The sequence below is a fragment of the Physcomitrium patens genome, chromosome 26 (assembly GCF_059467195.1).
Source record: "Physcomitrium patens ecotype Gransden chromosome 26, ASM5946719v1, whole genome shotgun sequence".
Lineage (NCBI taxonomy): Eukaryota > Viridiplantae > Streptophyta > Bryopsida > Funariales > Funariaceae > Physcomitrium > Physcomitrium patens.
Window position 1 is genome coordinate 6,337,642 of NC_143435.1, and position 12,061 is coordinate 6,349,702.

Genomic DNA, 12,061 nt, shown 5'->3' on the forward strand with positions numbered 1-12,061 from the left:
TTAGAAAAGTTAAAATTATTATCATTTTGACTTTTTAATATTATATTTGTGTGATACTTTTATTAAAAAAGAATACCAATTGTTATCTGTACCAAATTCTTAATTTTATTTACAAAACTTATAATTATTTCTGCAATTTTTAATGTTGATTTAATTAAATTAAAAAAAATCATTTTTTTAATTACAGATTTTTAAAATGTTTAATATTTTAGATAATTAATTTAAAATAAAATATTTTATATTATTAAAGCACTATATTTGCAAGTTTATTTTATATTCATTTTATAAAACTTAAATTTTACGATCTTATTCTACCATTGTGGTTTTTATTTATTTATTTATCTTTTGTGAAGTCTATTTTTTATAATTATTTTTTTCTGATTTAATATACTTCTAAATTACATCCTTTTCTAATTTGGTTATTTCTATTTTATAAATTTAAATAAATTTCTACAATTTGTTTTTGTTCGAATCATAAATAATAAAGATGTCAAATTAAAAAAATAAACTAAATCACTATATTATTACAGTAACATCCTAATGTTTAAGACATAGATGCCTAGTAAACTTCACTAATATGGTCAAGTAGTTAGTGTTAACCACTCACACCATGTCTATCAACAAAGTAATAGTTTACATGTTTCTTCTAACTAAATATATTGCCTTAGATAACTAAAAGTATTAAACGACTCCATCTAAAATACACAAGTTTTGTTATTCTAAAAGAGAAGGTGCTAAGAAAGTTATACTTTAGCTTCCATCAGATACACAATGTTATTTCCTGTAAAACTGATCTACATATTAAATGCGACTAAATACCTCAAGAGGTAGAAACATAATTTTTTTCATAGCATTTTACATTAATTTATTTGATTATTGACTTGTATGTATATATATATATATATATATATATATAATTAAAATAAAAATTTGGAATAAATCTATTAATATTCACAACCACAAATAATAAGAACATGAAATAAGTCAAAATATATATATATATATATATATATATATATTCATAAATAATTAATGTCACATGAATTGTGTGTATTTGTGTGTATTGTAATATTATACATATATAAGTTTTTATTAAATAATGTGAAATCTAATATTCTTTTAGAATAATGTATTTTCAAAATTTATTGTGGCTAAAACACAAAAATAATAATAATAATAATAATAATAATAAATTATACAACAACAATATATATATATATATATATATGTGTGTGTGTGTGTGTGTGTGTTCAAAAAAATATAATTGTGATCACTTATATTGTTTGTTTTATTTCAGAATATAAATAATATCCTCTTTGCAATTGCACATTTATTTATTTATTTATTTATTTTCCTTTTTTTTCACTTAAAAATGAATTTCTGCTCAGAAAATTGGAGGCTTCTAATGGCATAATGCACATCAGCGGCTATTGTCTCAAACCATTGCTAATGGATATGAGTGCACACATACATACATACATATATTTATTTGTATATTTATACATACATACATATATACATACATACATATTTATCAGAAAGTTTTATTTATAATTACACACCCAGAAAACTGCTACAAACTTTATTTGCTGCAGAACTTGAAGCTATTCAATTCATAAGGTCACATCTGTAATCCTTTGTTGACAATACAATGTTCTAAGTCAAAAAAGCATTTAAGATGGAGACATTGAAGCTTCAGAAAATTATAGCAAAGCATGTGCTGATAGTTGGAAAAATTCCAACCCACATCTGTATATCATAAGAACAGCAATAAAAATAGAAATTTTTTAACTGAAACAAACAAAATGTTGCAAACGAGAGCTTTGGATGAGTGCAATTCTGAAGCAATAACAAAACAAAAAAAGCATTGGTCCCATCCATAGTTGACTGTTTCACAGGTTGTGTGGTCCCTAGAAACAGTGATCTTATGAGTGCAGTGAACCATTTTCTATGGCAAAGTGTTCATTGACACATAAATGACACAAGAATTTTGTGCACAGTTCAGAGAAGTTGAGTTTAGGGTCACTGTAGAGGACAGTTTGAAAAATTTTAAAGTGAGTTGACAAGGCTTTGATATGGGCCACCCCAAAGTGCAGTATTGAATTATGCTCCATGTCATACTCTCTTAAATTTCAACCATTTTTATCCAAGTTTTGTATCAAGGATATTGAAAGCTTTGGACTAGAATTTTGCACAATTGTCAAGGAAGTAATATTGAAATGTGAAGATGGTCCATTTGGTTTCTAAGTTTAGAGATATGTAGAGATTGTTTGGATTCAATTGTTTTTTTCAAGGCCTGTGCAAACATTTGTACATTTATAACAGAGAAAAGTAATTGAAATGTTTAATGAGAGTTAGTTGTTTGTCGTAGTAGTTCATGATACAAATTCATAACAATACAATACAATATAAGACAATAAGTTTTTAGGTAAATAATAATTGGACATTAGAATTATTTTTTTCTTTAATTAATGGCAACTCAAAGGTACACAAATTCCATGTAAATGAGAGCAAAGCTTTGGAAGATGTGTTCTAATTTTTCTACAACTTTTCTATATTTTTTTTAGCCAAGTTTGCCTTCTTTAAATCACCCCTTTTGTATAATCTACTTTAGAAATTTGTGAATATAACAACTAGTAATTTTACTCTTTTCACACAAATATGCTGGATATCAAGATATACTTTGGATAGAAGCTCCCTCTTAATTTTCTTATATTTAGAATTCTCTTGCCATGCAAATGCTTCAGACCTAATCTCTCTTGTATTATAGGAAGGTTAAATAAAACTTTATGCATAAAAGCTATTTAAAAAAAAAAAAAAAAAAAAAAACTTACAAATAACAAATCATTTCTTCATGGGTCAGTAATGAGCTTAATCCTTCATCTTTTTACTATACATGAAAATACTTGATGAAACGTTTGAGATTTTCTTAAATGAAAAAACAGTAATCTCTGAGTTATTCTTGCAGTAAGATTTTTTACTTATTTTTTAACTTTTAATTTTTTTTAAACTTCCGTAACAAATATTATTTCATTATCGTTCTTCATTAAGGGTCAATGAAGCATTATCTATAGATGTATATATGTATATATATAGTCGCACACTATGTTCATATCATTTATGATCAGGATTTGCTAGTCAGCGTTCCCAGCAATTGATCTAATTCCACCATAAGCCAATTTCTATGTACAATCCAAGAATTTCCACAACGCTAAGCAACAAAACAGCCAACTAAACAAAACAAAATCTCAGCAAAAGCCTGAGCTGCAAACATGAGCTTAATAGAGAGCAAGAGCCACTGAACTCCAGGTCTTCCTGCACTTGTCAACAATCACGCTTCCGGATTCCATCTTTCTGCTGCCACTTTTCAACGAAATCCAATAAAAAGCACGATGTGGGAGGCGCATTTTTGGGACCCAGGTTCTGAACCTGATCAGAAGACAATGCTTGTTTTTGTTTCCATCTCCATGTTGCTGCAGAGACGCTTTTCCTTCCTCCTTCATCGTCTTCTTCATCTCCATCTTCTTCTTGAGGCAATTATGTCAAGCACCCCCGGAGAATCATGTCAAAGACTGCATGGAGTGTGCCCCACATGGATAGTCACATTCAAAGAAGCTTTCCAGATCCGGACTCTCCAAATCTACAGTACCTGGGAAGAAAAATAGCACCAGTCTTGCCAAGGTTTTTGCAACGATGCGACGATTGCGGTAGTTGGTGTGAGATCCAGGAGTGAGAGAGCTCTAGTTTTTGAGTGACATCCCCACATCGGTAATTCGTCGCTGAGCTTTGGGGTCTGTAGATGCAACTGTAGATGGGTTGCACTCTCCGGCAGTAGATATGTTTAGAGCTGGGAGTGATTTCGGAGCTGGCCCAGATGATACACCTTGCGGCGCAGATGTTGGAGGACCTGTTGACCACTGTAGCTGGCTGGGCATGCAGGCTCCGGGGGGCACATAGTTACCACCTGCATCATGACGCCATATATGATTGCAGCGTCATTGCGTGCTGCTCAAGGCAGCGTGAGAGTTGGTGGGTGGCAGATTCCTAGCTTCTTGACCTTCGTGCCGAGCCGCATCGCCGTTTCCCTTCTTATACATGATGTGCAACGGAGCCTGATTAGAGTTCTTCCCTTGCCGACACCTTTTGGAAGTGAAGGCTTTTGGAAGTGTGGCGTAGCGACGCGAAGAACTTGGGTGCGTTGCAGATTCTTTTTGGAGCCTATAATTTGTGAGCGATTGCTATTTCATGAGGAAGGGCCGTCAGTTTAAACTGGTTTTGAGGCGTGTTTTTGGAGACGAGGTCTGTGCGCTGTCTAGACTGATTTTAGATGGTTGGGTGACAGATTGTGGGTGAAGTGGAACGGGTACGTTGTCAAGATGGTTGAGGGGTTTCCAGACAATCTGGGAGGATGGAGCGTGGTTACAATTTTCAAGGAGGGATGGAGGCTTCTGTCAAGCTATTTCCGTTTGCTGCATCCGTTTATCATGGCCTTTCTCCTTCCGGTGGTGCTGCTTGAGCTTGTGCAGATGCTTGGCTTCGCTTGGATGATCAGTCATGGGTCCCATCCGCATCCGCATCCGCATCCTCATCACCACTACCACCACAATTCTCTTCAGCCGGGTCATTTCCTTCATCACCATTTCCACCCTGATCAATTTTATCACCACCATTTCCACCATCACTATTCTGGGTTTCAGGGCTTCCATAGTTCCTCGGAGGTAATGCTGCTCTTCTTTCTTCCTTTTCCTATTTGAATTTGCATCTCAATCCTTGAGGTAATCAGGATCGACGTATATATCCAGGTTTCTGTCTGAAATTGATGATTTCCTTCAACGTAAGTACCGGCTCTTGGACTCATGTTTGTCAATCTTTCAGATCCCTTCAAGGGATCTATGAACTGTGTCGTCAAAACGTTCCATAGCCCTGTGCGCGACTGAAATCTTCCAAATGATAGGGATGAAGGTTTTCAATATAGCTGATAAAGATCAATTCTGCAAGCGGACGGTGCTTATAGATTTATGTTGAAATAAACAAGAGGTCTCTAGCAAATTAGGTTTTCATCGGGCTCTAGAAATCAATCTGATCAGTTGCAGTTTTTGAGGCTTTACGAAGAAAGGTAATATGATAGTTGACCGAGATCTAGTGAATTGTGAATAGGGTCAGGATCACAGTTTTACTAACTCTTTCGAGAGTCTGTATGTGCAGGGAAGTGTTGGATCAGAGGTCTACGCACCCACACCTGCACCCACACCTTGCCCCCATCCTCATCCCCCTCACCCTCATCCCCCCGTAATGATGGGGCTTGCTGTAGCCATCGTGATGTGGCTGCTTATAAGCCTTGCCATGGCAGCCATATCCAAGATAGTGGAATATATCTACGCAAACGGCGAGGAGGACCCTTCCATAATCAAGTCCACTTTCAAGTCCCTTCCTGAGGCTCTCTTCCGACAATTCGTCACTTTCCTTTGGCTTCTCTTGATTACTGCAGTCACTGTTTTCGTGATTTCAGTCCCGTTTCACCTGATATTGCGCTTCTTCAAGCATTCCCTTAACGTCCACATTGTTATAATCCTGAAGAAGGTGTTAGTTGGCATCGTCCTATTGGTTTTGGGAATTGTTTTCCTTTTCGCTCAACTAATTGCAGTCTTAGAGCCTGCTAATTATGGTCTAGCAGCTCTGAAGAAAAGTCCAAATCTCTTCAAGACGAAGTTAGCACCTGCGCTAATTTACGTACTGGCGGACCTCGTCGTTGCGGCTGCATTCTCTATTCTTGTCCAGTTCGCTGTATTCTTTCCAGCAACTGGCAAGTTGCCATTTTGGATAGTGTGCATTTTGGCTATCCTCGTTGCTCTTCTATATTTGGCGTACAAGGTCTACTTTTTGCTTGTGGTCATCGTATTGTACTTCTCGAGTAAGTTGAAATACGATGCTGAAGAACAGTATCTACCTGTTCACAGTGAAGAGGATAACCCGTACACGCCCCTCGTAGTGGTGAGTTGACAACTTTGTCTCGTCAAAGCTATTTAATGTTTAATTCTTGTTTTCAAATGTTGTATTCACACACGAGAGATTCTATGCAAACCCGATTAAAGAGGCTGCAGTTGGGGTCTCATGAAGTGAGTTCAATTGTGAAACTTGCAGTGATCTCAAGGTCTAAAGATTGTGAAGTTTTGGCTTGTTTCGATTATGACTTGCTTATCAACTGTATTTTGTGGTTAATGCAGCCATCGGAAAATTAAGAGACCTATCCTGCAACAGCAATGACGCCTGCTTCATCCTCAAGCTGCATAATCAAAACTAGTCAATTTCTGTCAGCTAGTGTGTTTTAAGTGTGGAAAGTGTGCATTCATGTAAAGCATTGAACCCATATGTAACTAGCGTCCAGGAAATCAGTTAAAAGGGACATGGAATATGAAAAGACTCTGAAAATAAAAAAATTGTTCGTTTTCTTTTTCTTCTAGTTTTGGGGTAACCCTTGGCACTTGAGTTGATTTAAGTCAGGTAGGCTGGAGACATTTATAAGATCGAATGTGTGGAATTGAATCCTGCCGGAATTATTTCAACAGTCTGAATTAGGGTAAGTGTAGCCAACCTTAAATGTTAATTCTTGTGTGGGATGAATTAAAAATTGTTAATTCATTTGAAAACTATGTAACATTCCTTATGAGTTAGAAAAATTAAGAAAATGAGTAGCCAAAACAATCGTAGCAGTCGGGGTTGTTGATGTATTCCATAAAAGTATCACTAGACAGCAAATTTGTGGAACTTTGTCTTAACTTCGGGTCATTCCCAAGTTTAGAAGCCATGCCTTACTTAACGGATTACTGTTTCTTTCAGTACCGGAATGTTACTAGGAAACAGGAAACAAACATGAAACATGTGGGAATCTTGTGGTTAGTCAAGACTCAAGATTCTGTATTTGGGGGCAAAGCCTGGTCTTCCGGTGACCTTCCTAAGTGTGAAAGACGAGACCACTTAAGCAGTAACTAGAAGATGCAGCTCTTACGTTGTAATTTTCGATATCTAAGCAGTTTTTCTACACGTTGTGCCTGGGGCAACCAGCCAACGACTTTGTCTTCATCAGATCTCAAACTTTTTGACATCCGACCTTCCATTACCATGAGCTTTCCAGCAAAGATCGGTTCAGTAGTCTAAAGCAGATTTCTAAGGACAAACCAAGACGATCAGCGTACTAAATGTGACTGACTCAGCTTCTTGTGAGGAATTTCAAGCTTGAGAAATAGGACTTGGATCTTCGTACAAGGGTGAAATCTTTTTGCCACTCTTCCACTGATTGTAATGTAGCAACAGCTCTTGACGGGCTGGTTCTTGAGGTGTGGAACGGCATAAATAAACTGAAATGCAGCTCGAAATTGTTAGGAAGGGTTGTTGCCTCACACTTCTTTCCATGCCAGTCGCCATTAATCCCGCATTGAAACCCTTGCTGGCATCCTGAGTCTTGTATGTAGCTCCAAAGTTGACCAGTACAACTGACAGAGTGCATCTAAAATTCTTTGACGGGCTGGGGATATAACGCCCATCCGGACAAGCTTACAACGAAGAGACTCTTTGACTGATCCGATGAAAGCACTATCTCGTATCAAGTATCAGATAGTCTCCCTGCTTACCATATCTCAAGCACTTGTTCAATATCTGATACTGATCTTCCATCATCACTTAGATGTGTAGCATTGAAGTGGCTGTTCGTTGCAGAGACCCTTCTATTCATTCATCAACACGTTCTGTTAGAGCCCGTCTTTCTTCAACCTCTTCTTATGATTTCTATTTCTAAAAGCACCATCGGCCAGCTTGAAACAACGGATCTTGTGGAACAGAAGCCCATTATCGTCGATAACAGAGTTGTCATCGGATTGTTCACAGATAGAGAAATTACCATGATTTGCAACAGTTTTGTGAAAGGTTATTGGTGATTGAAAACTACGCTTTTATATTTCCACCGACTTGTGCCTTACAGTAAATACCGTGATTTACTATATGCAGATGGTGTTGATGCTATGTTTGTTGTCGATACAGTCCGAGGTGGAGGCTATGAGACACTGCAACATCGAATTTTGAATGCTCGCAGCTCTTTATCTAACGAATGGATTTGTTAACTCAGCCTTGTCATGTTTCTACTTCTGATAAGCATGTTCACAGATGTATGGTGCTTCATGGTGGCGTTGAAATCTGTCAGTTGCTATCTCTCTCTCTCTCTCACACTCTCACTCTCTCTGAGTTTAGACAACTTCCTCTGCCAGAATGTCTACGCTGTGGTGTTGGACGATCTTAGTCATTAGAACTGTCAGCTGCTCGAAGTGTTTCATCGACTTTACTTTCTTGCTTCGGTGAATCAGTACCTACGATATCTTCTTCGGCTAATCCTCGAGGCTCCAATTTGGGTACGTGCAGTATCTCCAAAGACGTCATCTAAATCTGGTTCTGAAGTCGAGGATTTGTGATCGTCGACGTATGAATGAGCTAGCCAGTTGTCCATGCGGAGCTCTTCAAGTAAACTCTCGTGCTCTACAAAGATGACGGACTCCAAACATGTAATTTTTGAAAAGTATGCACGAAACTTCGGATGAGGGAAACGAAGTCATGTGACTTGAGAACACCTCCATTTTGGATACGACCATGGAAGTTTGCCTTGGGGCCAGTTTCCCTGTTGAATTTTCACTAAAATCGTCATTATCATCGCCCCTCTTATCCAACTCATGTCTCCCTTTGCTGTCACCCTATTCTTTTTTGAAAAGAGCACTGCCATTAATCCGATCCACAACGAATATATATAAATTGTGCAATTTGTTGTTCTTACACTTTAATCTGACTAACCTCAGGAATTGAGCACTCCCTGGAAGCATGAATCCGAAAAAAGTCTGGCGAAGTCAGATAAATATAATCCAAGGATCCTCCCTTCTTCCGAAATTAAGAAACTGCTCACAATGGCAGGTATCACTGAATTTTTTACAAAAATGAAATAAGAACACACCAAGTAAGAAAATGTGAGGGATCTTTGGTCTAACCTCTAATGGGTATCCATCCTCCTTCCTAGCTTTAAACAGTAATCTAAGTACGCCATTGAAACTCACAACCTCTTGCATTGAAGCATATCCCCTCCAACCCCAGATTGAAGCAAAGATCCCAATTTTGTTTTACAATATCCACAACCAGCAGTTGAAGCAGTCTAGACATTTATTGTGACAGTCAGACGTCCATTGTAGCATGATGTTGGAACTGTCATGACGCTCAACATCATTTTCTTTGAGATCTGAATTGGAAAGTGATTTCGATTCTGCATCTACAACACGTACATTGGATGACCTGTCATCAACAAAAAGCATCTCTGTTCAATTCACAATTTTTACGTGCAACTTCACATGCCAGACTATGACTATAATTACCTACTCTACCCGTTTCATCATATTGTTCAAAGGTTTCTTAAAGCTCTACCAGCCTGAGAAATACTAACGTGCTTAGGCTTCTTAGTATTCTTGATTCAACGCAACTGTTCGTCAAATTGACTCCAGCGATCAATGGCTCTTCTGTTATGAAGTTGATAGATGTCTTCAGGAATTCATGCCTGCACGAAGTAACTAACCTCATTCTTGAAGCATCGCAAATGCCAAATACTCCATTGTAGATGTAATATTCAAGTTGAATATGTCGTAAAACAATCTAAATTAGACCGAGAGTGTGGCGAACCACAACATGGAGAATACTCTTCTTCAAACCTTCTTAGCTCACAAAACGAATCGTGACAGAGAGATCTGTGACAGCTTGCAAGGCTGCCATATGAATACACGATCTCAAACAATCACAACAATTCGTTTTGTGGGCTAAGACGGTTTGAAAAACTTCTTCGCTTTCAGACCCCTAACCTGTGAAATCGGAACTTTCATGCGGGTAAACAATAGCGAAATCTGAGTGCTATTTTGGTGAACTTAGCAGAGAAGCAACACTAAATGCACACTCCCTTAAGTTGTACAGGACCTCAGAGGTAGAGGATGCTATAACTCTACACCACATTTGATATATGCACATATTTCAAGGAGCTACTGATGCTGAAACCATGTCCACATGAGCAACAAGCCTCAATCTCGAATCCTTCTACATTACGTCTTGGACGTTGTAAACACAGAAAGGAATGTAACAGTAGCCTCTGGATGGATTCATCAGCTCTCCCACAGAATATCTTCAAGGAACCCTAATTCAAACAAGTTCACCTCGAACAACGCCCAACCCTAAACCTGTCATGGTGCCGAAGAAGGTAATCGAAAGCACAGAAACATACAGTCTATTGCCATTTTCAAAGGAATTACAGAATTTCAACCGCAATAGCGCTGCACAATACATATATATAGATTATATATATATATATATATATATATACTTCTAGTCGAGCAGCTCCGCAACAATCTTGCCCTTCAAGCACAGCACACAACCCTAATTTGCTAAAAACAAAAACCTACAAAAACCCACCTCATGGGTTTTCGTATCCCATGGTCAAGAAGAACTTGGCAACACAATCTATACAAAAAAGTCGCTCTTTTGGGGCTTTTTTCTGTTTCATCCATCCAAAAGTGGATGAATGAAACATGAAAAAGGTGAGGTATATATATATATACACATCAAATGGATTACGCAACGTATGTACTCTGTCCAACTGCATGGGGTTCACTTTTTTCCCGTGTGATAAATAGCCATCCATGCATGAGCCCCCTCCCTTTACTTTTGCCTTTTACTTTTATGGGACTGGCCTTGATCGCTGACTTTCTGGCTTCAAACAAGACCCCCACCCAGGTCATGCTCAATTTTCACAACATTCATCCATAAGGTTCTCTTCATCCATTCATCCATGTGGTTCTCTTCATCCATTCATCCATCCATGGAGGGGTTTGTGCCCTTGTGCTGACTTATTGTATACCTTGACTTGCATTTGTATTTGGAAAAATAGTCTCAATGGCCGAGGCTATGAACAAATATATATATATATATATATATAAGCCTTGATATGTTGTTCTTTGAAGTTAAGTCAAATGGAGTTAAGTCAAATTTCAATTTTTCTTTTTTTCATTTTGCTACAAATAAGGGTTGACTTGACTTAAATTTGAGCTTTTGTTGCATTGCATTGCATTGATGTGTAATCAAATCGGGAATTATATCCATGTATGTATGTGTGTGTGTATACGTACATATATATACATTTATGTGAAATATTTAAGGTGAAAGATCATGATGTAAAGAATTTGATATTTATTCAATTCAAGAAACTAAATGAGGAAAAATAGGATATTGTTTTGAACTGTTCGTGTATTAATTTATTAAAAACTAAATAAAATTAAACCTGTGAGCATATTCTTTTTTGTCCCAATTTTTTATGGAAATAATATGTTTTATTTTGAGGTATTAAGGATTCGTGTAGAGTTTTAAAAATTTGTCAACTTGTTTGACTGACCCATCATCGTGTATGTAATTACTAAACGATTTTTTTAGATTTCATCAAAATTATTCTTTTGTAAATAAAACACTAATTGAATTTAGAAACCCTATTTATGCATCCAATTTAATTGTGATGCTTCCAAACCCTAAAACAAAAGTAGTAGTAGTAGTAGAAGTAGCAGTAGTAGAAGAAGTAGCAGCAGTACCCATACTGCTTACTAAGAAGTCAGAGCCAGAAAATCGACTAACACAGCAACCCCACCCCACAAGCTTTGTGGAGCTGGACCTGGGAATAAAAGCTGACCGGGCTCGCCACCCTGGCAGAGTGCCACGAACCCAGCCACCTGGACACACCCAGGGGGGTCACGAACGCCAGCTCAGCAAGAGCTGGAGAATACTGGGAACGTGCACGCACTTGGCGACTCTGGGCCCAAGTCAATCAATCAAGGGAAGGGAAGGGCGGATGTGAGAGTGAGTGATTGAGGGAGACTTAATTGTCATGGAATTGTCAGGTGCACAATTGAATAATTGATACAACAAATCTGCAACTAACATTCAGACATACAGACAGAGAGAAGAAGATGAAGGAGACGAAGAAGAAAGAGCAACAGGACTGATCAAC

At 37.5% G+C, this 12,061-nt stretch overlaps 1 protein-coding gene and 1 long non-coding RNA gene across 2 annotated transcripts; one reads left to right on the plus strand and one right to left on the minus strand.

Moving 5' to 3' along the window:
- The first annotated feature begins 4,130 nt into the window (after positions 1-4,130).
- Positions 4,131-6,460, plus strand: LOC112278184 (uncharacterized). Its single transcript, XM_024511363.3, has 4 exons — positions 4,131-4,193; positions 4,343-4,718; positions 5,206-5,991; positions 6,225-6,460. The coding sequence occupies exons 2-4, from the start codon at positions 4,377-4,379 to the stop codon at positions 6,237-6,239; spliced, it is 1,143 nt and encodes a 380-aa protein (XP_024367131.1). The 5' UTR covers positions 4,131-4,193; positions 4,343-4,376; the 3' UTR covers positions 6,240-6,460.
- Positions 6,461-8,892: 2,432 nt separating this feature from the next.
- Positions 8,893-10,446, minus strand: LOC112278185 (uncharacterized). Its single transcript, XR_002968615.3, has 2 exons — positions 9,599-10,446; positions 8,893-9,321 (listed from the first exon to the last, which is right to left on the minus strand). It is a non-coding gene; the product is annotated as an uncharacterized LOC112278185 (long non-coding RNA).
- Between the last annotated feature and the right edge of the window lie 1,615 nt (positions 10,447-12,061).

Coding starts and splice junctions, on each gene's coding strand:
- LOC112278184 (XM_024511363.3), top strand. CDS start 4,377: ATGGTTGAGGGGTTTCCAGACAATCTGGGAGGATGGAGCGTGGTTACA. Junction 4,719..5,205: donor GCTTCCATAGTTCCTCGGAG/GTAATGCTGCTC, acceptor CTGTATGTGCAG/GGAAGTGTTGGATCAGAGGT.